The 27,853-nt window shown below is 42.7% G+C and overlaps 1 protein-coding gene across 4 annotated transcripts; it reads left to right on the top strand.

Annotated features, from left to right (window-relative positions):
- Positions 1–1,145: 1,145 nt before the first annotated feature.
- LOC118393992 (tripartite motif-containing protein 66) lies at positions 1,146–24,431 on the top strand. Of its 4 annotated transcripts, none has more exons than XM_052462599.1 (20): positions 1,146–1,419; positions 1,714–1,870; positions 10,341–10,401; positions 10,527–10,600; positions 11,381–11,594; positions 14,040–14,169; positions 14,464–14,580; positions 14,865–14,979; positions 15,371–15,517; positions 15,696–15,813; positions 15,979–16,790; positions 18,661–18,876; positions 19,558–19,705; positions 20,092–20,170; positions 20,256–20,445; positions 20,692–21,707; positions 21,961–22,093; positions 22,274–22,348; positions 22,449–22,601; positions 22,816–24,431. In XM_052462599.1, the coding sequence occupies exons 3-20, from the start codon at positions 10,353–10,355 to the stop codon at positions 23,050–23,052; spliced, it is 4,023 nt and encodes a 1,340-aa protein (XP_052318559.1). In that variant the 5' UTR covers positions 1,146–1,419; positions 1,714–1,870; positions 10,341–10,352; the 3' UTR covers positions 23,053–24,431. The 4 variants fall into 4 exon arrangements, with proteins under 4 accessions (XP_052318559.1, XP_052318558.1, XP_052318562.1 ...); XM_052462598.1 differs by having other exon boundaries at positions 10,338–10,401; XM_052462602.1 differs by having other exon boundaries at positions 1,147–1,419; positions 10,338–10,454.
- Positions 24,432–27,853: the final 3,422 nt, after the last annotated feature.

Raw genomic sequence — 27,853 nt, 5'->3', positions numbered from 1 at the left:
AGCCATGAGGTCGAAGGTATTGTTCGTAGAGCTACAAGACAGGATTGTGTCGAGGCACAGATATGGGGAAGGGTACCAAAACATTTCTGCAGCTTTGAAGGTTCCCAAGAACACAGTGTCACCATTATTCTTAGCTGGCCGCCCGTCAGAGAGGTGACCAAGAACCCAATGTTCACTCTCAGAGCTCTAGAGTTCCTCTGTGTAGATGGTAGAACCTTCCAGAAGAACAACCATCTCTGCAGCACTCCACCAATCAGGCCTTTACGGTAGAGTGGCCAGATGGAAGCCACTCCTCAGTAAAAGGCACATGACAACCCGCTTGGAGTTTGCCAAAAGGCACCTAAAGCCCCCCCAAACCATGAGAAAAAAGATTCTTCGGTCAGATGAAACCAAGACTGAACTCTTTGGCCTGAATGTCAAGCGTCACATCTGGAGGAAACCTGGCACCATCCCTACGGTGATGCATGGTGGTGGCAGCATCATGCTGTGGGGATGTTTTTCAGCGGCAGGGACTGGGAGACTAGTCAGGATCAACGCAAAGATGAACAGAGCAAAGTACAGAGATATCCTTGATGAAAACTTGCTCCAGAGCGCTCAGGGCAAAGGTTCACCTTCCAAAAGGACAATGACCCTATGCACACAACCAAGACAATGCAGGAGTGGCTTCGGGACAAGTTTCTGAATGTCCTTGAGTGGCCTAGCCAGAGCCTGAACTTGAACCCGATTGAACATCTCTGGAGAGACATGAAAATAGCTGTGCAGCCCATCCAACCTAACAGAGCACAACTGTATTTTTGTAGAGTCAAACCCAAGGAGGCTGTAATCGCTGCTAAAGGTGCTTCAAGAAAGTACTGAGTAAAGGGTCTGAATACTTTTAAAAATCTTTAATACATTTGCAAAACATTTCAAAAACTGTTTTTCCTTTGTCATTATGTGGTATTGTGTGAATATTGATCAGGGGGGGGGGAACAATTGAATTCATTTTAGAATAGGCTGTAACGTAACAAAATGTGGAAAAAGTCAAGGGGTCTGAATACTTTCCGAATGCACTATACACTATCTAAACCAGTGGTTATTAAAATCCATCTGGGTTAGTGTGATACACTAGTGTGATACACTAACAGGCAGACAAGAACGGGGGAAGTTTACACATACTTTCATTGGCTTCTGCATTAAAAGGTATTGCATCACCATTGGATCTGTGATGGTGCATATAATCTGTCAGATGTTCTGTGTTGAGCTGTGGGATGACAGAGCAAAGACGGTCATCTGAAAAATACCAGAAAAAACGATTGGGATGCAGTTATACATTAGACCAAAATAAGGGTATCCCTCACCATACGCCCATGCCCGTGGCTGACGTGACCGATGCCTTCTAGTTTCGGTATTTTTGTTGGGCTAGGATGAATAACGGGTTGGGTAAGTTAAATATTATTAAAACAATAGCTTACCTGTACTGTCCTATCGTGATACTGTCCTGCATTGGTATTATGCTTGCACTGAGTTACCAGGCATGCACAACTGGCTTTTACGGTGGAACATTAAACATATCGACAGCATATTTTAAGCTTGAATAGATAGGATAAATAGGTTAGTCATAATGTCACCGCAATAAAATTAATGTGAAATGTATGTGTTTGGGAAGATATTTTTTCAAAAATGCATTATGACAATAAGATTCACCGAAGATCAAATGTGTTCATTTGATTTCAGATGGGAAGTACCGTTTTTCCCGAAGAAATAAACGCGTGTAAGTCTCACGATCAAACACGAGACTTTGTAACTCCAAAATATTTGAGCTGGACAAACGAGCGACATCCAATGGATCGAGAGGGGATAGCCTGCCGTATACGGTGATGATCAGGTTAAGGTAAAATCCACAAGCTTTGGTCATACTTGACTTGTGACAGCCCTTCACTATCGTAGGGTAGGCTTAGGTGAGCATATTCTGTATCGCAGTGAATATACCAGTAGCCTACAGTCCAATTCAAATTCGTAAACATGGTCATAATAATGTAGCCCGTCCTAGTACACTACGTGCGTACTGACACTGAAAGCAATTGTCATCACATAACGGTAGTTGATATTGTCTGACTGAACCTTGTGGACGAACTGCCAAAGCGAAAGTTATTGCGTTTGAGGTATGTTATGAGCAACTATTGTGTTTTGTATCTTAAAAACGATATTGTAATGCATGATCTTTTGGACAGCTGAAATACATGCGTAAATAATCGAATGGATTTAGGTGCGGCTCTGTTGACTATTGAGTAGCTCAAATTATGCGCATCCTCCGATACTGTATGTGGGCCAAGATTTCAGCAATGTCATTTAAACAACAAATCGATACCAGTTAGGTTACCATTATATTTTGATTACGACAGGGAATGCGTCAGTATAATTAGACTAGATTATGTTACACAATCTATCTGTCTAATTTTAAAGTCATTGATTCACCTGCTCCTTGTCTATCATGATGAACATCAGATATTTGCACGTATCCTACTGGAATGATAGCTCAGCCATGTATCATAACTTGTTTTACTTTTAACAACTTTATATTTTATGGCTGAAACAACAGCAACCACGTTTGCATTCATTGATCAGGCTCAATACACAATTGATATACATGATGACAATGACAGGTTATCAGTGAGTGACATTGTCCTCTGTTAAGTGTCAGTGTGGCCGATCTGTATAAAATAGAGCAATAATACAATCATTTCCCTACACATTGATTCCATATTGGGAGGTTTAAAAGATAAGTATGCAATTTCATAAAAAGAGAAATGCCTTGCAATTCATACCTGCAAATCCACATATTATAGCTCTTATTGCCATCAGAAACATGAACAAGCTGGGAAGTGTGTCGTCCCCCGAGCATACAGTGCCTCCCGAATGGCACAGAGGTCTAAGGTACTGCATCGCAGTGCAAGAGGCACCACAACAGACCCGCGTTCGATCTCGGGCTGTATTACAATCGGCCGGGATCAGGTGTCCCATAGGGCGGCGCACAATTGGCCCAGCGCTGTCCGGGTTAGGGGAGAGTTTAGACCGGGGGAGGCTTTAAAAGTAGGCCGTCATTGTAAATAAGAATTTGGTCTTAACTGACTTGCCTAGTTAAATAAAGGTTAAATAAAACAAAAATAATAATAATTCCAGGGAGGTGTTAGTGAAACACAGGGAGGTGTTGCACTGCTATAAAGCTGTTATTGACAGACAGCCAGGGAGTGGTGCTCACATTCCTTCTCTTCAGGAAACACATAGCAGCTCTCAGAGAGCCCCCTCAGCACTCATCATCACTCAATAGAAAATACCCAATACATGGATGGTGCATCAGGATTAGGGGTCATAATGTAAAGAAAAGTAGCCTAAACACATTCAGATACATACAGTGCCTTCAGAAAGTGTTTACACTCCTTTACTTTTTCCTAATTGTTTTGTGTTACAGCCTGAATTGAAAATTGATTACATTTAGATTTGTTTGTCAGTAGCCTACACATAATACCCTATAATGTCAAAGTGGAATTATAGTTTTAGACATTTTTACAAATGAACAAAAATGAAAAGATGAAATGCATTGAGTCAATAAGTATTCAAACCCTTTGTTATGGCAAACCTAAATAGGTTTAGGAGAAAAAATTTGTTTAATAAGTCACATAATAAGTTGCATGATTTCTTAATGACGACCTCATCTTTGTACCCCAATACATACAATTACCTGTAAGGTCCTTCAGTCGAGCAGTGAATTTCAAACACAGATTCAACCACAAAGACCAGGGAGGTTTTTCAATGCCTCGCAAAGAAGGGCACCTATTGGAAGATGGGTATTAAAACTAAACAGACATTAAATATCCCTTTGAGCATGGTGAAGATATTAATTACACTTTGGATTGTGTATCAACACACTTAGTCACTACAATAATACAGGCGTCCTTAATAACTCAGTTGCTGGAGAGGAAGGAAACCGCTCAATGATTTCACCATGAAGTCAATGGTGACTTTAAAACAGTTACAGAGTTTAATGGCTACGATAAGAGAAAACTGAGGATGGATCAATAACATTGATTCAGGACATAAAGTTAATTGCATTCCCAAATGTTTTGCAGTATTACTTTAGTGCCTTGTTGCAAACAGGATGCATGTTTTTGAATATTATTATTCTGTAAAGGCTTCCTTCTTTTCACTCTGTAATTTAGGTTAGTATTGTGTAGTAACTACAAAATGTTATGTTTGGGGCAAATCCAATATAACACATTACTGAGTACCACTGTCCATATTTCAAGCATAGTGGTGGCTGCATAACGTTACGGGTATACTTGTAATTGTTAAGGACTGGGGATACAAAAGAAATAGACGACAAGGCAAAATCCTAGAGGGAAACCTGGTTCAGTCTGCTTTACACCAGACACTGGGAGATTAATTCACCTTTCAGCAGGATAATAACCTAAAACACAAGGCTACACTGGAGTTGCTTACCAAGAAGACAGTGAATGTTCTTAAGTGGCCAAGTTACAGTTTTGACTGAAATCTACTTGAAAGTCTTTGGCAACACCTGAAAATGGTTGTCTGGCAATGATCAACAACCAGTTTGACAGAGCTTAAATCATTTTAAAAAGAGTAATGGGAAAATATTGCCCAATCCAGTTGTGGAAAACTCTTAGAGACTTACCCAGAAAGCCTCACAGCTGTAATCACTGCTAAATGTGCTTCTACAAAGTATTGACTCAGGGGTGTGAATACTTATGTTAATGAGATATTTATGTATTTCATTTTCAATACATTTGCAAAAAATTCTAAAAACATGTTTTCACTTTGTCATTATGGGGTATTGTGTGTAGATGGATGAGAAAAAAATATTTAATCCATTTTGAATTCAGACAGTAACACAACAAAATGTGAAATAAGTCAAGGGGTATGAATTCTCTCTGAAGGCACTGTTTCACTGTGTACATGGATTCACTATGCCTGATTTTGAACAGAGGACCACAAGAGTACCTTCAGTGAGGAGAGTGCTCAAATGATTTCAATTATGCATATCTTTTATGATTTTTTTATAAGCTATTATCATTAATTCAATACGGATACATCTGTACCACAAGGCAGATTCCAAGGAAGAGTATTGAACACATTTTTCTCCTGTAGGCCATGTAATGAGTTATGGACTTAAATACACTTTAAATGGGTTGCTGTGAATTTGACAGTAGCCCACAGGCAGCTCAGAGGCAAGTAAAGTTCTGTATTTCATATAACAGTATTACACTGTAATATACAGAATCATAGCAAGTAATGTGTAATGACACACAGTACAATACCGTAAAATCTACTGTAAAAAGAATACTGTAAAAAAGTAAATGCTACCGTAATTGAAAAATAATGAATGAATGGATGAATGAAATTAATTGAGGGAGGGGTTTGTATTTCACAGTATTATACAGTAATTACAAGAGATTGCAAACAGGTTGGCTGCTAGGTAAAGTGTTTACACATTACATTATATTCATGACTATTTTGTGTTTTATATCACTTACACTTCTTGAGGCCTTAACAAAGGCTTCCAAACTGGCAGCGACTACAGGGCCAAACAGACCAAAAGGACATGGCAAAATGCTCAACCATTTAAGGTTTTGGACTTGCTGCCACTCCAATCTGTCCCCTATACAAATTGATGGGGCACTATAAGGAGTTAAATTAGTACCCTTCTCACTCATGGTTGCAACCAATATAGCCTATGACAAGGCATGCCTCAAAATACACTACATCACCAAAAGTATGTGGACGGAGGGCGAACAATAATAATTTGATGAATCCATTTAACTGATGTGAATGCATAATTTTGATATTAGTGATGATGATGCAGTATTCATCTCTCAGTGTTCATATGAAAGCCTATTGTTAGTACATAATGAGAATGTATTTATCTACAGTTACAGTTGAAGTCAGAAGTTTACATACACCTTAGGCAAATATATTTAAGCTCAGTTTTTCACAATTCCTGACATTTAATCTTAGTAAAAATGATCTGTCTTAGGTCAGTTAGGATCACCACTTTATTTTAAGAATGTGAAATGTCAGAATAATAGTAGAGAGAATGATTTATTTCAGTCTTTATTTCTTTCATCACATTCCCAGTGGGTCAGAAGTTTACATACACTCAATTAGTATTTGGTAGCATTTCCTTTAAATTGGTCAAATGTTTTGGGTAGCTTTCCACAAGCTTCCCACAATAAATTGGGCGAATTGTGGCCCATTCCTCCTGACGGAGCTGGTGTAACTGAGTCAGGTTTGTAGGCCTCCTTGCTTGCATATGCTTTTTCAGTTCTACCCACACATTTTCTATAGGTTTGAGGTCAGGGCTTTATGATGGCCACTCCAATACCTTGACTTTGTTGTCCTTAAGCCATTTTGCCACAACTTTGGAAGAATGCTTGGGGTCATTGTCCATTTGGAAGACCCATTTGCGAGCAAGCTATAACTTCCTGACTGATGTCTTGAGATGTTGCTTCGATATATCCACCTAATTTTCCTCCTCATGATGCCATCTATTTTGTGAAGTGCACCAGTCCCTCCTGCAGCAAAGCACTTCCACACCATGATGCTGCCACCCCTGTGCTTCACGGTTGGGATGGTGTTCTTCGGCTTGCAAGCTTCCCCCATTTTCCTCCAAACATAATGATGATCATTATGGCCAAACAGTTCTATTTTTGTTTCATCAGACCAGAGGACGCTTCTCCAAAAAGTATTATCTTTGTCCCCATGTGCAGTTGCAAACTGTAGTCTGGCTTTTTTATGGTGGTTTTGGAGCAGTGGCTTCTTCCTTGCTGAGCAGCCTTTCAGGTTATGTCGATATAGGACTCGTTTTTCTGTGAATATAGATACATTTGTACCTGTTTCCTCCACATCTTCACAAAGTCCTTTGCTGTTCTGGGATTTATTTGTACTTTTCGCACCAAAGTACGTTCATCACTGGGAGACAGAACGCATCTCCTTCCATGAGCCGTATGATGGCTGCGTGGTCCCATGGTGTTTAAACTTGCGTACTATTGTTTGTACAGATGAACGTGGTACCTTCAGACTTTTGGAAATTGCTCCCAAGGATGATCTAGACTTGTTGAGGTCTACAATGTTTTTTCTGAGGTCTTGTCTGATTTCTTATGATTTATTTTGATTTTCCCATGATGTCAAGCAAAGAGGCACTGAGTTTGAAGGTAGGCCTTGAAATACATCCACATGGACACCTCCAATTGACTCAAATTATGTCAATTAGCCTATCATATGCTTCTAAAGCCATGACATACTTTTCTGGAATTTTCCAAGCTGTTTAAAGGCACAGTCAACTTAGTGTATGTAAACTTCTGACCTACTGGAATTGTGATACAGTGAGTTATAAGTGAAATAGTCTGAAAATTGTTGGAAAAATTACTTGTGTCATGCACAAGGTAGATGTCCTAACCGACTTGCCAAAACTATAGTTTGTTAACAAGACATTTGTGGAGTGGTTAAAAAACAAGTTTTAATGACTCCAACCTAAGTGAATGTAAACTTCTGACTTCAACGGTATATATACCTTGTACCACAGCAGGCTGGTGGCGCCTTAATTGTGGACGACAGGCTCATGGATTAAGTGGAAAGGTATCAAATACATCAAACACATGTTTTCCATGTGTTTGATGCCATTACATTCACTCCATTCCAGCCATCATTATGAGCCGTCCTCCCCTCATCCGCCTCCATTGATATATACACTACATGACCAAACGTATATGGACACCTGGTCGTCGAACATCTCATTCCAAAATCATGGGCATTAATATGGAGTTGGTCCACCCTTTTCTGCTATAACTGCCTCCACTCTTCTGGGAAGGCTTTACACTAGATGTTGGAAAATTGCTGTGGGATCTTGCTTCCATTCAGCCACAAGAGCCTTAGTGAGGTCAAGCATTGATGTTGGGTGATTAGGCCTGGCTCGCATTCAGCATTCCAATTCATCCCAAAGGTGTTCGATAGTCAAGTTTTTCCACACCGATCCAGACAAACCATTTCTGTATGGACCTCACTTTGTGCACAGGGGCATTGTCATGCTTAAACAAGAAAGGGCCTTCCCAAACTGTTGCCACAAAGTTGGAAGCAAAGAATCGTCTAGAACCTCATTGTATGCTGTAGCGTTAAGATTTCCTTTCACTGGAAATAAGGGGCCTAGCCCGAACCATAAAAAACAGCCCCAGACACTCCTCCTCCACCAAACTTTACATTTGGCACTATGCATTCAGGCAGGTAGCGTTCTCCTGGCATCCGCCAAACCCGGACCGCCAGATGGTGAAGCGTGATTCATCACTTCAGAGAATGCGTTTCCACTGCTCCAGAGTCCAATTGCGTCGAGCTTTACCCCACTCCATGGAATCCCATTTCATGAAGCTCCCTACAAACAGTTATTATGCTGACATTGCTTCCAGAGGCAGTTTGTAATTCGGTAGTGAGTGTTGCAATCGAGGACAGATGATTTTTATGTGCTGCTCGCTTCAGCATCAGCTGTCCCGTTCTGTGAGCTTATGTGGCCTACCACTTCGCGGCTGTGCCATTGTTGCTCCTAGACCTTTCCAATTCACAAAAACAGCCCTTACAGTTGACCGGGGCAGCTCTAACAGGGCAGAAATTTGACGAACTGACTTGTTGGAAAGGTGGCATCCTATGACAGTGCCACGTTTAAAAGTCACTGAGCTCTTCAGTAAGGCCATTCTACTGCCAATGTTTGTCTATGGAGATTGCATGGCTGTGCGCTCAATTTTATACACCTCACAGCAAAGTGTGTGGCTGAAATAGCCAAATCCACTCATTTGAAGGGGAGTCCACATACTTTTGTATATATAGTGTATGTTAATGAGCCAGAAACAACAATACCATGCACCCACTAGTGGTCAAAAGGTTTTTTGTGCTCCAAAGATATGGTACTGTTTTCTGTGGGGTGCAATTACAGTACCATTAGAAATACAGCAGTTCTTTCCCCGCCCACAACATATTCCCACAATGCACCATAATTTACAGTATGCTGCAGTAAAATGTTTCAGAGTATTGATAATACCCAAAATGACCTTATAATTTCAAGTGTTCCATTACAGTGTACAGTACAGGGAGTGGTTGATGAGTTTGGCAGAGAAGTTATGAATATTTACAGTCACTATGTAGATAATTGTCTGATCAGGGAATTGACATTGGAGTGGTTATTCACTTGGATCCCATCACCTCAGTGTTAATGGATGTTACATAGGTGTGCTTTCAGGGGAGACATCACCAGTGAAGTTTCTATTATTGTGACATCTCTAGAGATGTCATGCTTTCAGGCTGCCTTTTATCCAGTACCAACCTCACTTAGCAGGGCAGGAGAGCTGTCCCTCACAGAGAGGTATAGTGCTAACACCTTTCTGGTTTAAAAGCAAAATGGGGAGTATGAAAGGGAAGGAGGGGGGTTTAAAAAGCAGGAGAACTGAGTGAACAAGAGGCGGGGTCCGCTAGGTTTGACTAATTGTGTTTTAAAGTGGGTCTTTGAGCACACAATGGGGAATGGGATGGTTTTTAGCTCCCCTGTGAAGCACCAGAGGATGATAAAGTTGTCAGATTTGTAGGTCAGACTGCAGGGGTTGGTGTTAGGCAGACTCAGAGCAGCAGCAATGATGGTGTTTTGATCGTGATTTCACATAGTGAGGGTGTCTTACTACTCTTTGCCACAACTCTGTCTACATTACAGCAACGGGAGGAGTCATATTCCCCTTCTAATAGTGTCACTTTTTGCTGATACATTTTAAGACAGTTACAACATGATCCTCCTCTCTAGTACTGTATATGGATTGTCTTTCCAGACATGAAGTTAGTTTTGTTTCCTTGCAGTGTGCCATTCCTTCTCTTCTGCAATACTGTGATAAAGATAAAGCAGGAGTGTTTCCTACTCCCGTCTGGTGCTCATCAGAGCCTGACCCGGTTATGGTGTGCTACGTGAGCATGTGTAGCTCCAGAGGGACCTGTCCCCTCCTTGTGCTGATACAGGGATGTAGAAGGAGGTCACCAGCAGCCCACCACAACCCAGCTCACCACAGCCCATCCCATCCCAGGCTGCTCCACTCCCGTTTGCAGTGCTTACTATTCCCTCTAACATTGTAGGTCATTCGGCCTCTCCTTCCATTTTGGGAAGGGCTTCCGGGGATATTTCGTCCTAGAAAAAAAATAATTATCGTATCTCCCTAATTCCCAATTATTATGCACAGGCTTATTTAAGAAAAAGGATTATGTTTTTTTGTGTGATAGAGGATGGATTTGAATTTGACACTCCTCCCCTTCTGTTCTGTGAGGAGTCCTACACACAGATGAACCAGGCGAGGAGAGGAGAGGAGAGCTCAGCACGCAGGCTGTCATGTAAGCCGTATTCTCTGGGGCCACCTCTTGGTGCACGTTGCTTCCTGCCGCAGGTAAAAGCGTCAGTGTGAGTGCTGCTGTGCTGTGTGTGAGCGTCAGACTGTGCTGTCCTCTCCCTCCCACAGCGAGAGCAGCTCTGCTGGGTACCAGCTCCACCGTTCACCAGAGGACACATTACCCCACTGCTGACATGGAGAAGGTAAGGCGTTCAACGTTCTATTAACATTCCTATGACACGGCTGACATTACCTCAACTCTCTTTTTTCCCCACAAGCAGATTTTCTATTCTACTATTGTTTGTGCCTCTGTGTGTAGAGGCAATTGCAGAAATAGAATGAATGTATATGCGTGGACGTATTATTTGCTGTCTTAGCCCGAGGGTATTCAGACTCTCTCAAGTCTTTGATGTGCTTCAGTGTATTTCTAACGAAGTGAATATGAATATTTTTCCAAATAACTCTGAGGGGATAATGTTAACTGTTAACTGTAATGTGATGAGGATGAAGAGGTACACAACATGTTCTAAGAGAAGAAAGGATCATCCTGTGGAATTGGCACGACTTCAGTATGACCTGTTTTGTTATATTGTTGCAGCTGTATTTTGATATGTGATTTCAGTACATTTGATTTGAATGTGCACTTCATTCTGTGCTACTAGTAGGTCTTTAAGCTGCATTAAAAGGGAAATGAATCAGCTGGTTGAGCAGCTTGTGTCTGTGACTCTCAACATGGCTTCATTTTGAGGAACTTGATCGAATGCATCTGACATTCTCTGGGAATAGCTCAGAATGTGTGAGCAAGTGACCGCTCTGAGGAGTGTGATTTAGCCCAAAGTACAGAGGGAGGTAACACTAATACTTCTGACATATGTCACCCCATCTTTATATCAGACGACCTTGTTGTTTTGTGTGTGTGTGCTTGTGTGCGTGCGTGCTTGGTGTGTGTCAATATATGACTGGTCTTCTCTTGTCTGTGGCAGCGTTGCGCAGAGTGCCCAGAGCCCAGGCTAGCCCAGAGCCTGTGTACATTCTGCAACAAGTGGCTGTGCTACCAGTGTACAGACATGCACCAGCACCAGAAAGCCACCCCTCAGTGCTCAGAACTGCACCAACACCAGAAGCCCACTACCCAATGTGTCGACCTGCACCAGAGGGACCAGATGGCCCCCAGCTCCCTGCCTCCACCCGAACCAGGCAAGCATCTCTCTGTCCCAGACAGGTTCCCCCATCCCTCACTGCCTCTCCAGTCTCCACATCCGAGTGTCTCTGGCCGGTTGGGTGGAGATGGGCTTCGTTACCCCGGGGTCGTCATCAGACCTCTTTGTGTTTCTTTGTTTCAACTTTTCCCATGTCTGTTTGTTAATCATGTCTCAGTAGGAATGATTGTGATGAATTATTGCATGCAGCCTGTAATGGTTGGTGGTACAGTAATGGTTCCTGCAGACCCTTATGTATTACAATTCATTTTATCATGTGGCCTACATTCAGAAAGTGAACTCTGAGAATGATACTATTTTTGTAGCAACAGTGTTATATATTTTGTGGATGCTGAAAAGTATGTTTCTAGGTCTCTACTCTTGGATGCTAAAAGGCGAAGTCATACTGTAACTCTGTGATCACATCTCACCTCTATTGCCACCTCTAAGTGTTGCTGTCTTAGTGTGTCAGTGTTTTGTTTTTGTGTTTTGGTGAGAACATCAGTTTGAAGTGTTGCGGGTGAGAAAGCGTAGCTCTGCAGGCAGGATGTGGTCACCCAGCACTTAGCACCGGGGCTGTGCTATGCAGTGTACAGTAGGCCTTGTGGAGAGCATTGTGCAAAAGGCACTGCTCATTGGAGTGGTGTGTCCAGCAGAGTGCAGTAGGGTTGTGTTCAGCGGATAGCTATGTTCAGCTGAGACTTTAGTCAGGCTCTCTGGGCCTGTGTGCAGCAGTTTGCAGTATGAACTGTGATGTGATTGTTATGTTATAGGGTTGTGTTGAGCGCTTTAATGTTCTGATGAGTCAGTGTTTAGTTGACTGTACTAACTAGGGCCATGCTTAGCTGTGTGTGTGTGTGTGTGTGTGTGTGTGTGTGTGTGTGTGTGTGTGTGTGTGTGTGTGTGTGTGTGTGTGTGTGTGTGTGTGTGTGTGTGTGTGTGTGTGTGTGTGTGTGTGTGTGTGTGTGTGTGTGCAGCAGCAGTTCTGTGTATTGTTGGGGGCTGTGTTTACTCATCGTGACACTGTGGTCTCTATCATGTTGTGATCTGTTTCCTGCCCCTTCTGGTGTGTGCGTTTGTGTGTGTGTGTGCGTTTGTGTGTGTGTGTGTGTGTGTGTGTGTGTGTGTGTGTGTGTGTGTGTGTGTGTGTGTGTGTGTTTGTGTGTGTGTACGCGTGTGTGTCTGTGACTGTGGGAAAACCTTCTGCATCACCCCAGAGTATAGACATAGGACCAACTTTAATGTGTACAGTGGATAGCCATCTGAACATCACCCAGTCTTCTCAGTCAACCCCTCATAACAATGCTTAGGCCTGCTCCGAGTGCAGTGCACACAGTTTCATGACACAATCAATACCCAAGAGGGGAAATCAACACCAGCATCAGGATACAACAATTTGTTGTTATTGTTCTCAAAAGTCAATTAAAGGCTTGAGTCAATTTGGGTCCAGTTTGGGAGTAAATAAACTAATGCCACTTGGTGATTGCTTGGCCTCCGTTCCAAATGATACCCTATTATTACATAGTGCACTACTTTTGGCCAGAGCCCTATAGGGAACAGGTGCAATTGGGATACAACCTTAGTGTGAGGAAGTGATAACTTTGGGCAGGAAGTCTCATATGTGCTGCATAAGAATCACATTTCCAGCTATTTATACAGATAATTTGCATAGAGTAGAAACTCTCATTACATTGCAAATCAAATGACTAATGCTGCATTTATTTTTAAAACATGGCCGTTTATGCATGCACACATGAAAGTCATTTGTTCTCTAGCAGCATTTGTTACTGTCTACATCCTGCGGTGTGAAGGTTTTGTTTGATTCTTCAAAAGCCAACCGAACAAAGTTATTAATCTAGATTGGCACTGGTCTTTAATTTCTCCGATCAAAGACCTTCTCTCTCTGCCCTATTTTCCATCTGTCTACCCATTATTTAAGCCCAGAAATATTTACTAGATTTAAAGGATGCCATATTTCCCCAGCCTAAAATAGTTTTGGAATGATGATGATACTGAATGACTCATGTAATGCATGTTAACTTGAGGCCAATATCAGATTCAATGTATTTTCCAACTCTAAAATAGAGTAGAGTGAGATTGCAGATAACATTTGAAACTAAATTAAACAAAACACAACAGGAAACATTCAGAAAAATAGTAATTTGTCTTGTAGATTGATTTAAAAATAGAATAAAACGTTGATGTACATAAACGGTGTGCTGCCAGACATGAATGTTATGCAGTGGCCCTTTAGTAGACTGCGTTTGTTTACATGATGTGTCCTTGAACAGTTGTTTGCATGATATATCTTTGTGCATTTAGTGAATAAATGTACAGCACCAATTCCTCCCAATACCTTTAGCTGTACGTGTGAATTTCTTGTTTAGTCCTTCTCTGTGGTAATGCTATGCTTCTCTCCCCCCTCCCCCTCTCTGCCCGGTAGGCCCTGGCTTGTGTGGCCGCCCCCTCCTCATGTGCCACTCTCACAGACAAGAGCCCTTGGAGCTTTTCTGCGAGTCCTGTGACCTCATGTGCTGCAGCAGCTGTCACCTGTCCGCCCACAAGAACCACAGGTCAGTCCTTAGACACAGCACAAGGGCATTACAGTGAGAGGCTAACAGCAGGTTAAAAACCTCCTGCGTTGTGTCTGGTGTATATCTACAACCTACCTAATTCTAATTCAGTCCATATGATACATTCCCCTGTTGCCTGTGATTTTGCAGCGCATTAGTGGTCCCAATAGTCCCTAACGTCATTCAGTAGCTATCCCTCAAGGAGATGCTTGAAATGAAAGGGTGTAAAGTGGTGAGGTTAAGTGGTGTTTCTATTGTATTATTTGACCCACTGTGATATCTATTTGTCCTCAGGCTGGTGCACATTGGAAAGGCCCTGCAGGACCAACAGTGGCAGTTTGAGAGCCTGATGGCTCAGGTGGAGGAGAGGAGGTCTGCAGTGGAGAGCACAGCCAAACAGATAGAGGACAGGTAAGCTCCGCTTGTACAATACATTACTGACAGATGTGTAGAATGATCAGGAGTATACACTGATCTCATAAAGCAAGTGTAAAGCCAACAGCTGGTGGTCTCAGAAACCTGGCTCAAATTTACCAGAGCAATGTACAATACACACTCTCCAACTCTGAATGAAATACCCATTTAACATATGTAAAGCATCCAAGTGCAATAAAGCACGTATACACCACAATCAATCAACTGTTTTGGTTTCTCTGTCAGTAATCAGAATGTCACTTTCTCTGTGTTCCTCTCAGGCTGCACGGTGTAAAGGTCACGCAGAGGAAGGCTGAGAACCAGATTAAAATGGCAAAGATGATTATGATGAATGAGCTGAACAAACGGGCCAACCTATTAATAGAGCAACTGGAGGTAATGACTCTCTCTCTCCCCTCAGTCTCAATGTTTTCAGGGGCATTCATCTCCAGTGTCTAGCTGACCATGAATGTACATGTTCCCAATCAGGAGTGCTCCCAACATTATCTAATCAGTTCTGACCGTTCGCAATGGAGAGGCAATAATGATCTGTCAAAAAAGCAGGGATCTTAGGAATGAAATCCGGCGAAAAACAAGCCATTGATTAGCCCCTCTCTTTCCATCTGTAATTCACTCTCTCCGTGCCAGCAATTACACGTGAGCATGTTTCTGTCTGCCTCTGTGTGTGTGTGTGTGTGTGTGTGTGTGTGTGTGTGTGTGTGTGTGTGTGTGTGTGTGTGTGCGTGCGTGCGTGCGTGCGTGCGTGCGTGCGTGCGTGTGTGTGTAGAAGATCTCGGAGGACTTCCAGCGTCGTCTGGAGGACCAGCTGCAGGGGGCGATAGAGATGTGCAGCCAGCTGGACCACGTGCAGAACTTCATCAGCTGGGCAACGGCCCACCACCTCAAGAACCCACTGCTCCTCAGCAGGGAGCTGGTAGGTCTGAAGGGACAGAAGGGTGGGCTTGCGGTTCAAACACAAGGCCATTTTTTTTGCCGCTTGTAAAATGCAAGGCCATTTTCTCGTCTAATTTACAAACAGAGAAATACATTTTTTTTAGTTGATTATGGAAAAAGTTAATTTGGGCTTTTACATTACGCCTGTCCTCCTTTAGATTTCTCTCCAGATGCAGCGCCTGCTTGAACCCCCACTACACTCAGACGCCTGGCTCCCTGTGAAGATCAAGTTCAACTGGGATGCCAGCTACTGGACTAAGCAGATCTCAACTTTGGGTAAACTAAGGCTTAAAGGACTTGGCTGCAGTAGCTTGGCTGCAGTGACTGGTTGTAAACTGGTTGTAAACTGGTTGTATGTAATTATTGAAAGTGTTGCATTTAATGCCGTCCTACTGGAGACCTGGCCTGATTCCTAAACTACAAGTATCTCTGTTGTTCTAGGTCAGCTCACTGCAGAGGGGGGAAATCGCTCCTACTCTGAGGGCGTGGCCTTCCCCAGCATCCTGAGGCCCCAGCCTATCACCTGCTTGTCCCTGCCATCTGTGTGCCATGGAGGGCGGGAGCAGAGCTGTGCCTTCCAGGCCTGCTGTCAGTCCCAGATGTGCTGCCTCCACTGCATACCCCCACAGCCAGCTGTGCAGCTGGACAAGACCCAGCGGGAACCCAACTCCTACTCCGCCAGGTGTCCCCAGTCCACCCTCAGCTCTCCCTCCCTGGCCCTGCACCAGAATCAGCTGCTGAGGTGCTGGGGTCCTGACAGTCCTCCAGGTCCACCAGCTGTGGTGCCCTCCTCCATGCAGTGTCCCCAACAGCAAGAGCATCTCGTGGCTGCTGACCCAGGCTTGCTCAGCTCCAGCTCCAACAGTAGAGGTCTTGGACTTAAGCCCCCAGCCACAGCCCTCTACCAGCCTCAGATTCAGCCACTTCCTGAAACTCATGCACAGCCAGCCACAGATGGGGCCAGGGAAGGCCAGGGCCAGCAGGCCAGCAGAGAGAGAGAGCAGACTCCTGGGCAGCCAGCTGTGGACAGAGAGGTGTTGACAGAGCACATCCAGGAGGGGAGCAGGGAGAAGACACATGTACAGACAGGGGTGGACAGAGAGGTGCTGACAGACGGGATCCAGCAGGAACTGCAGCAGCAACAGCAGCAGCTCCTGTCTCCCCTAGTGGCCGAACTGACAGTGGAGCAGCAGGAGGAAGAGCAGCAGGAGGCCAGGACTACACATCCATCCGGAGACTGCAGAGATGGCAGGGTGAGTTGACCAAAACAACCATATCAACTTATTAAAGCTGTCCATGTTTGCTCAGCGATAGTGCACTTTTGGCCCACGTTGGAGTTCCCCCATTGTTGTCTGTTGACCAGAGAGTTATATAGGTCCCACGGCCTAATGTTTCTTTCACTCTGTTGACTCCCCAGTTGTCACACTTGTCCCTCCTCATTCTCTATGGCCTTATAGACCTCACCACACACTCTGAGCTGAGACGTGTCAAAACACACGGTCTTGCTCACAAACACCTCTCAGACTAACAGTAGCACACATGCCTCAGCCCTGCCTCGCTTCTGGCCAAGCACACATACACACACACACAAACCACAGGTCACACACCTGTCCTGAAGAGAATAGTTCAAGGTACAGCCATTGTTTCACTTCGGTTGTGCATTATGGCAGAATAAAAAGCCAATGGGTTGAGGGAAGGCTGGATACAGTAAATTAGTTTCATGGTGTTATAATTGAAGCTCAAAGTACATTGTACCGCAGGGAGCTTTGCGTGATAGCAAGTCTTAAACCCAGGCTGACAGCAGTATTGCCTGTCTCAATATCTACATACAGAGGATATTGAAAAATTTCTGGCAATAACTTTGTTTACACCAAATTATCAGTCACAGTGGTTGACAGCTGCCCTGAAAACAGATGGTGCTACAGAAACCTGACTGGCTTCCATTTGAAGAAGGGACTATGCTTAAGAAAGAGGCACACTAACACAATCAAAGCACCAGCTATGCTGAAATATATAAAAATACTTAAGTGCAGCATTGCAGTAAAGCTAAAAAAAGATTCTACTGTTTATTATTAGTACCCTTGGTACCAGGGAATGAGCAACCGAATGATCACCGATCAAAAATGTTCCTCCTGCATGATTACAACAACAGAGGCACATGATTTCCGCCTTGCCAAGACACAGTGAGTGAAAGTGAGAAGAAAAAGCGCTTGGGCACAGCCACATACGTACTTAACCTGGTAATAATGAGACACTTGGGGAATTGGTGGAGCTGGGAGGTTGATTTCAGCTCTGGGTACACTTCTCTCAGATACATCCCTGTCTTCTGTCTCGCTCCCTCTTCCTCTAGAAGAGGATTATAGCTTTTTTCTCCACATTTAGACTCCTTCACACCTCTCCTCGGGGCGCGGATCAGGTAAGTGTTTTAACCGAGTGGTAATTATGAGCACATGCTCTGTGTCAGCTGGTCTAAATCTCCATGGTGTGTGGCATGCTGTGAGAAATAAGACAGAGAAAAAAAGGGAGGGAAGGAGAGGTGAGAGGAAGAGGAGGGGTGAGAGGAAGAGGAGGGGTGCTGAGACACAGGCTGGTGCTCGAGCTTTGTCAGGCGTATGGCTGCATTAGCACAGGGACACAGTTGCTGGGGGCTTTTTGGAAAACTCACATTAGTGAAATGATGATGAGAGGAGGAGACCAATGGAGGAGAGACAGAAAGAGAGTCTAATCTGTGATGTGCTAATGCCGCTTATTCAAAGGAGCCTAGCTAACGCACTTCTGATGGCGGATTTACATACGATAATTGGTGTTGTAACTAAGCCCTTCATTATCAGTAGAATAACGGTGTTGTGAGCAGTTGTGTGGGCCATCTCTCGCTGAAATGAATGGGCTTTGCAGCGATTGCCTTATTTTTAATCAGACAGGCAGAGCTCACAGAATGGATTCTGAGTGGTGTCCTTCGTGCGTGCATGTGATACTGAAGGTTGTTCCACCACACACCTTCCACCACCGCACTGTCTCTCTGTTGCTATGACATGAATAGATGCACCTGTGTTGTATGATGCTCAGTCAGCAACAGTAGAGTGTGCTGATGCGGTCTGCCTTCGTGTTTCTGTGTTCTGACAGAGATCCACTTCACTGGAGATGTCTGTGACGACCCATGGGTTCAGTGTTGATGCTCAGAGCAGCAGGCCCAGCACACTGTGTGGGAGGAAGAGTCGATCCCAGAGCATCCCACCAGAACTGGCAGGCCCCTCCAGCAGCCCCTCCACAGACAGGCCCCCGGGGGCCACCCACAGCCTAGCAACAGCAGCCGTGGAACGGGGACGCATGGCAGGCCAGGTAACCTATTAATAAACAGAGACCTGCAGCCATAGAGATCCTATAATTCATGTAATTCTATACAAAGAAAATAACATTGTAAAAGAAAACAATATTCCAAATACTGTATCTATTACAATGTGTCAGTTATTTTAAGGCGCAGTCTCAGCAGTTTTGGATTTGATTTTAAAGGGATACATATGAATGTGGTAGAAAGGTTTGGCTGTCAGACTTAAAACCTTGTTCTTGTTTCACACATGACAATGTCAATTCTTTGCAGAGGGTAAAAGACATTTCCAAAAAAACAGAATTGATGCAGCAATGAGTCCATTTGCTTTTTATTGCAAACAAATTGGACAAAGTTGCAAGTGTTGCTGTTTAAAGGTACATTTATCTGATGACAGATGTATTCTTTTAATTGCATTCCAACAAAATTAACTTTTTGGGTCAATCAGATTCCAGGTTTACGCGGCAAAGCCTTGTCTTGTTTTTGTCTCTGCAGTTGACTTTGTAGCATAATATAGTACAATACCCATAATGTTTTGTAACGATATTTGGTTTATCTTACTAAACACATTCCTAAAGCTAACACTAAGGTGTCCCTCCTCCTTATTCTTACAGACTTTGGATGTAAAATATGGTTGGTGTCATTGCTTGATATAGTAGTTGATGTTGATTATGACTGATTCCCTCCCTCATCAGGGTTTCATGGATCTCAGGCGGAGGAGGCTGTCTTCTGATGGAGTGATACGATCTGTGGCCTCCTTGGAGAGATCCTTAGCCACTCCTCCCTCCAGAGACCAGCCCAACCTACGCCTATCGCCTTTGACCATCTACAAGACAGAGCCTGGTACTGAGCCACTTAACTTCCAAATATTATACATTTATCATTTATTTATTATTATACAATATACATTTCTCAGAGGATTTATTTATTTATGTATACACTGTACACTGCAATTCAGATCTAGCTGGCAATATTGGACACCATGGCAATAATAAACCTCTCTCTCTCTCTCTCTCTCTCTCTCTCTCTCTCTCTTTCTCTCTCTCTCTCTATATATATATATATATATAGAGATAAATATGTTCTGATTATGTAGTAACAATATGCTCTCATATGAACACATGACCACTGAGAGATGTATACAGTATCATCATCACTATTATCCAAATTCTGCTTTCACATCAGTTAAATGGATTCATCAAATGATTATTATTTCTCCTGTTTACCAGATTATGTTTATGCATATGATGAGACTGGGCATGACGTCAAAGGAAAATGCAGAATACCAAGAAAGACTCCAGACAACAGGTACTATTAAAGCATCATTAAAAAATGGTCAAAAATGGAAAAGCTACAGTTATGTTGCTTCACCACTTCCCTCTTCATACATCAGTGACAGAGAGGTTCAGAAGGAACCTGGGAATTCCAGTTCCAAGGTTCCAGTGGTGTGTTTGGAAAGGCTGAAGATCCTGGTGTCTCGGATCCCACCACAGGGGCGGCGACAGAGTGACCCTCTACCAGACACTGCAACAGAAAGGACCGGACTTGTTCCACAGAGGGGAAGGAAGGACAAGATGACTGAGGTAGGCTCCACTAAAACATTGTGAACTCTCTTCTCTTCCAGAAAGTCTATGATGTCAGATTATATTAATTTCATAACCACAATAAACATTATGTCTGAACTAGTTTTGTCCACCAGCTGGTTCTTATAAGCGGCAGCAATTAGCCCAGAGAAGAGGCTAGGTCTGAACTAAATTGCAATGTGTTTCAGATCAGGGTATAATACTACTGGCATGTTCTAAATGTCAAACTCTGTACTTTCTCTACAGGGAATATCAAAAGAAGCCAAGGTCGCAATGGTCAGCCCGTCTCTGGATAAACAATACTCAGAGAGACACACTATCAATCAATCTCTTCCACCTCCGGTAATCAATGATTGGCCTGAGCATGGAAGACACAGTCCTCACAAAGAGCTCACACTGCAAGTACCCGCCACTGATCTTGTATCACCTCCACCTTTCTCTGCACCTGACCTAGTTTCTGACCCGGAACTGGACTCGGACCCACAACCAGAATCAGATCCCCAGCAAGAGTCTGATCCACCAGCTGAGTCTGCATCAGAGGCTGATCTGGAATCAGTTGCTGATGAGGAATCTCCTGATGAGGCTGCTACAGAATCAGAACCTGGTGTGGAATCAGAACCTAGTGTGGAATCAGAACCTAGAGTGGAATCAGAACCTAGTGTGGAATCAGAACCTAGAGTGGAATCAGAAGGTAGTGAAGAATCAGAGAATGGTTTAGAATCAGAGAATGGTGAAGACCTGGATGCTGATGCGGAATCAGAGGCTGATATGGAATCAGACCTCCAACCTGACCCTGGTTCAGACCCCCATTTTCCATCTGAAACACGTCCGGGATTAGATTCAGACCTGGAATCAGACAATGCACAACCCCCTGAATCACAAGGGTCTGTAGAATCTGGACCAGATCTTGAATCGGAGCCAGACTCAGCCACTGACCCAGCCTCTATCACTCCTGACCCAGCCTCTCTAAGTCCTGAACCAGGAGTGGAGTCCCCTCCAGCCCAGAGGTCCCTGCATGAAGACCCTGGCCCACAGATGCATTGTGAAGGAGCTCAGCAGGTCCTGCCTGGGGCAGAGACCATGGAGATGCAGATGCATTGTGAAGGAGCCGAGCAGGTCCTGCCTGGGGCAGAGACCATCGAGATAGAGAGTGAAGACTTCTGTGCCGTGTGTCTGATCGGAGGAGACCTTCTATGCTGTGACCGCTGTCCCAAAGTCTTCCACCTGTCCTGCCATGTGCCTGCTCTCCTCAGCTTCCCCACGTAAGTCATCTAATCACCATAACCCATAGACTATGTCTCAAATGGCATCCGATTCCCTATATAATGCATTACTTTTGACCAGGGCTCATAGGCCTCATTGGGCTCATAGGGCTCTGGTCAAAAGTAATGCACTATACAGAGAATAGGGGGCCATTTGGGACACCTCACTTCTCTCATCCATCAGTCTTGTCTACACTACTGCTCTGTGGTTGAGGATAACCAATGTCTGCCTCTGTGTCCTCTCCTACTTCAGGGGTGACTGGGTGTGTACCTTCTGCAGAGATATCCAACAGCCAGAGGTGGAGTATGACTGTGAGAACCAGAAGCTGGCTACAGAATGTTCAGGAAAGCCATTGCCTCATGGGCTCTCTGCTTGTGACCAGAGAGTAAGTATTATTCTTCATTATGAAAATTTGAATCAACTTACACTGGACAACATATTACTGGTAATGACCCGTCAGTAGTGTCAAGGAGGGCTCAATGTCTTCTGTAAGTGGGGTTTCACACCTACTAGTTACAGTAAATGTTATTTATCGTAAGAAATCAATGTTGTCCTCCCTATGTAGAAATGTGAGAGGTTGACTCTGTTGATCTGCAGCAACATGCTAAGTGCTCCCTTCCATGAGCCGGTCAGTCCACTGGTAAGTGATCCCAATCTTATTCTTAATCAGCATGTTAGTATTCACAATACTCCCCAAAAACACAGTGATCTGGTTTAATAAAACATGTTTTGAAACCTAGGCTCGCCACTACTACCAGATAATCAAAAGGCCCATGGATCTGTCTGTGATCAGGGCCAAACTCAGCAAGAGGAGCACTCACCACTACTATTCACCTGAGGAGTTTGTGGCTGATGTCTCCCTCATGTTCAGGAACTGTGCAAAGTTCAATTATGTAAGTTATATAGATGAATAATAATATTTTAGTGATAGAGGTTAAACTGTATATATTGACCACTGTTTCAATGCTATATTGCAAATGCATATTTTATTGTATCATTTACATTATTAAATGTCTCACAATGCAATTGTAAGTACTGATCCGGGTCACGGTAGTAAAACCTGAGATGAGCTGTGTTTCATTTCTGGTTTCTCTGTCTGTCCTCCAGCCGGACTCAGAGGTGGCCCAGGCAGGTCGCAGCCTGGAGATGTTTTTCAGCTCCAGACTCAGGGAGGTGTTCCCAGACAGGGCCTTCCTTGCAGCCGAGGATGACTCCGACAGTGATGAGTATGACGAGGTGTACAGAGCAGCTGAGGGAGGCTTCCCCTGGCCAGAGAAGAGAGAGCAGTGCCACAGGAAGAGGAAGAGGAGGCACTCTCTCAGCTGGAGGAAGCATAACTTCTAGTTGTAGGCAGTGGAGCAGAGCATATCACTGGCTATTTTGAAGGACATTATGACATGATATTGCACTGGACGTTTCCATCCAAGAGAGGAAGCTGAGTTTTTATGAAGGGATTTACATATTTACATTTTGAGAATTGTACTTCTTCATTATAAAGGTTATCTGCTCTTAATTTGGCCTGATATTTGTGTCAAATATTATTGTATAAGTATAATCTGACTTACATCTTTATACTTATTATGCCTTTATAAACTGCGTTTCTGGTATTTGTTTTTTGTTTCAAATATATTTGGAGATTCTACCTATATATGTAGATTCTCCATCATATATACAGCAAAACCTATAAGGTCAGTATTAATAAATGGTAAACATATTTATAAATGTTAAACTCTACATTATCTTGTTTTATATATTAATATTGAGTGTTTTTAGTGGCTAAATGATTGCAGGCAATTAGTAAATACAGACTATTAATGTTAATATTTCTGTCTTGCATTTTATATTTATATATATGTATCTCTGTCCTATATGCACTTAAAGTACAGTATAGAACGTTATATACACCTACCTTTTTATACTGTAATGATTTGAGTGACTGACAGAGGGCGCCCTAGCAGCAATGACTGAGCACAAAGGAAAATGTTAAGTTCATATTGAACTAAGGGGGTATTCAAAGAAGATTAAGATAAATATAAAAATGAACATACCTTTAGTTGAAATTGCCACAATAGTATTGCAAGGCACGTATGCTTTAGATTTGCATTTATTAAATCGTAATGAAATTATACTTCATTAGTATAAGGCCAGTATTAGTAATGATTATTTCTCAGGCTTAATGGGAGTGGGAGGTATTTTATCCAGTGTGAATAAGTAGAAAGACCTAGCAAAGTTAAGAGTGACTTAAGAGGAATGTTATGTTAGTTAAACTTTCTGTAGTTTCTATGTAGAATGTACATGTTAGTTTTTCATTTATGTAAAATGGCTGCTGCAATACGTTATAGCTGGCTGTATTTTTTTAAAGGTTGCTGCAAAATAATAGCTTAAATTAACTGTCGGATCAAGCTAAGTTTGCTATTTGAATAAACAAACGGACTTAAAACGATTGTAGGTATTTTTTCTCAGTAGTATTTCATTTGGACTTTTCAATATGGAAGATCTCTGCTTCCATCTCTAATATTGAATCCCAAAAGCTACAAAGACCCTCTTAGAGTTAGCTGGTATCAAGAAATGTCCATTTAATAAATAACAGTTGAAGAGAAAAGTGCTCTATTTGAAACGGTCCTTGCTATTCTTCTACGTTTCCTTTTGATTCCTCATTTCTATTCTGTCTGAAGTTATTTTATGGGGTTATGGAAATAATAAATGTCTATCTTTAAAAGGCATGTTTGGTATCAACATAGTCTTCTTGCTAGTTACTACCTAAAATATATGTAATAAGCTTAAAGGTATGCTGAGTCATTTCTGGAGTTTCTGGGGGATTTGACAGAATGGGGGTGTGATTAGTTGCCAACAGTCAAGTGTCAGTCAGTGTCCCACCTCTTCTCCATATGGGCGGTGTTGCTGTGGACTTGACAAGATGCAGGATGCGTTGCCAGAGCATCAGTGGGTATTAGTGCAGAACACTTCTCAGGATTGTGAGTTTGTTCAAATATTTAATTTACATGAAGACATGAAAGAAAAATAATCTCCTAAAATAACCACATTTATGTTGATGTAAGCTATTTCACAACTTCTTTCATCTTCCTCTATTTACAGCAGCTTGTCATATCCAAGAAAGATAACATGCCTTACTAAATATTTAATGGCGATAAAAAGTGTTTAAAAGTTGCTGTGTCAGCCTACCATGCAAACTTTCCTCAAAGCACTGATTCTGTTTGTCCAAGACTTTTCCTACCTAAAAGTATTTTCTCTTAATGAGTTAGAACATTATGCGTTGCCTGAAACCCTTCAAATCATTCACTTTGAGTGTAATCTTCCATTAAAGGTGATTCACAGGGTCCTTTTGGTTGCTTATGGATGAGGGCAGTGAATGATGTATGATAAATCCCGGCTCCCTTTGAAAACCACCGGCTAGCCCCGACCAATTCTCTAATTCAATTATCCTCGAAAGTCTTGATTGAAACATCATGCAGACATTAAAGCATTCCACACTGAAATGTTTTACTAAAGGCACAAGAATAACAGAGCAGCCTGGTGTATTTGTAGTGGATGCAGGGCCAGCTCTAGCCTTTTGGGGTCCTAAGCAAAATATGGTTGGTTTTACAACAAATTTCCTGAAATTCTACACATTTTGCCATGACTTAAACTATGTTAATATGATATCTGAGTGAGAGTGACTAACAAAATCAATTGAGGCCCCCTGGGCATGTGCCATGTGTGCCCTGTCGGTAATTTGACCATGATTATGATAAGATATACTCAATTAGTCCATGCAAGATGAAAATGAGCCTTCTGCTTTTATCCAACCTGAAATTACAAGAGAAAAACTGCTGATGCACAACCAAATTCTGAAATTGCACCTAATGTTTTCTACTATTCTAACTCTCAACAGTAAGTTGAAACCCCAACTGAGTTCCTAGAATTATTTATATTTTATTTCAAATATGTGGATTGGGGGTCCCCTAGCGGTCGTGGGGCCTTAAGCGGTTGTTTATGTCGCTAGTTATGCTTATATCTAGTGCCGGCCCTGGCTGGACTGTAATGAGCCTGAATCTGTGAGTGGTGAGCAGTGAGAAGCGATGCTGTCTTGACTGTGGGTTAGCTAGCAGTCTGGAAAATACTTTAGCAGAGTTGTGAGCCATGGACGTCACAAGAAGAAACAAGATGATAAAACACACTGTAGTCTTGGCAAAACAATATCATATTATATTAACCACCATCATTAAGTATTAACTAAAGAATACGATCTATGCTCCTTTCATACTCTCTCTAACCATACGTTTGAATCTTTTAATCAAGGAAAAGCATGATGGATTTATTGGATTTGCATGTACAATGAAATACCTTTTTGTTGGACAGTCAATCCATGTAGTTAGGCCAAAGAGGCGTCTTTCAAAAGTTAAGAAATCCTAAGCCCCAAATTCGAATGAAAAATTCAAACTAGAAATTGAATTTCAGCAAGGTACGAACTGAGGAGCATTTAAAACGTGCCAACTTTAGCACCTAGAGGCAGACCAGCAGAGATGAATTTGTATCAAAAGACCTCTCACATATATTCCTGTGAAAAGATTTACTGGATCAAGAGTGAATTCCTTGCCCCTCCAAGCGGTTACAGTTCTCCTTTGATGAAAGGAACCAAGCTGGGTTACTTGTTCCATCCCAAGAGATGATATCATCTTTCCTTCCTGACAGAAACACACATTTGCTCTTAGTAAATCTTATTATTCTAGTGAATCCTGCCCCATCACCCCACGGATGCGTTCCAAATGGCATTCTATTTCCTACATAGTGTACTACTTTTGACCAGAGCCATACAAGCCATGGTCAAAAGAAGTGCATTATATAGGGAATTGGGTGCCATTTGGGATGCACACTCTCACTCCAATAGACTCATTCTGGTTCATCTCTACAGACAGTATCCTGATGAGTCTTCAATCAGATCAGAGTGCTGTCTGGGAGAATTCCCTCAATACCTGCAGGATTAAGACGCTGATTGTCTGCCTGCTGTCCTGACAATGCTGGAGGGAGATGCTGTTCCCAGGAGGTTCTCATGAAGACAGACATGATGTCATCACTCTGCCTGCAGCGTGTAAACCTCTCTTTATTCTGGAAATGCTGCTCTGCTGCTGGCCCCTGTCTCATGTCAAGAGCACACCACTTCTTTCTTAACATTACCAATAAAGGATAACATTTTTGCGGGACTAGTGGTGTTTTTCCACGTTTTTCTGCTAGTAAATATAATGTGATTACTACTCAACTTTAGGGGAATGGTGTAGTTCATAAAAGTTCCAATCCTTATGAACTACTTCCTTACTTTATTTGGTATTGTGATGCCTGTTTTTGATTAGCCACACATATCGGAGCATGGATTTATTTTAATAGGAAAATTGTCAATCATTGGTAAGTGTTTTGTATGTAGTGAAGTCAAATGTTATTGTTGAATAACAATAGTTCGACCGATGCATTCGGGGTATTAGTCCAAAGTGGCAGTTTGAGATCAGTTCATGGCTGTTTCTTGAGAGAAGATGGTATGAACATCGATTGTCTGTCTGACAAAATGAGGTATTTCTGGCTGTAGGTTAAAAATCTCCCATGACTGTGGGTTGATACACTTCCACAAGTCCAGAGCCATTAGGGTATGGTAGGGCCCAAACTGCAGTCTTGGGACTGGATCTGAAAGACAGAAATAATACACTAAATACTGTTGTTGAGGGACTGTCGTCTTCATTTGCGTGTTTTCAAGAGTACCACTCTGGTTGTTATCTCATGAGAGCTCTTAGATAACAGCTGGTACAGCATATAGAAACATGGCCTACTAAGTGACAAGGGCATTGTTGTTACCTGTTTTTACTCCATCCACCATTATAGACATTCCCCAGCCGTTTTGTTCTGTCTTGTATTCTACCTGATTCTACCTGATCCTCCTCTAATAAAGGTAGTTGCGTAACACAGCATCTTCCAGTCTAGCTGTTTATTGTCACTCTCACACCATAAAGTGCTGGCTTCATTGATTGTCATAATGTGATGTTGTCTGCTTTGAATTTGCCCAATGTGTCCTTTTTTCTGTACAGTGTTCAGTCTTGTCTCCCTGCTGTGCTTCCCTCAGTGAAGCTTATTGATTTGATTCTACTCATGGAACAATCAG

Source organism: Oncorhynchus keta, chromosome 14, assembly GCF_023373465.1.
Source record: "Oncorhynchus keta strain PuntledgeMale-10-30-2019 chromosome 14, Oket_V2, whole genome shotgun sequence".
Classification (NCBI taxonomy): Eukaryota; Metazoa; Chordata; class Actinopteri; order Salmoniformes; family Salmonidae; genus Oncorhynchus; species Oncorhynchus keta.
This window is presented reverse-complemented; position numbering and strand designations above follow the sequence as displayed.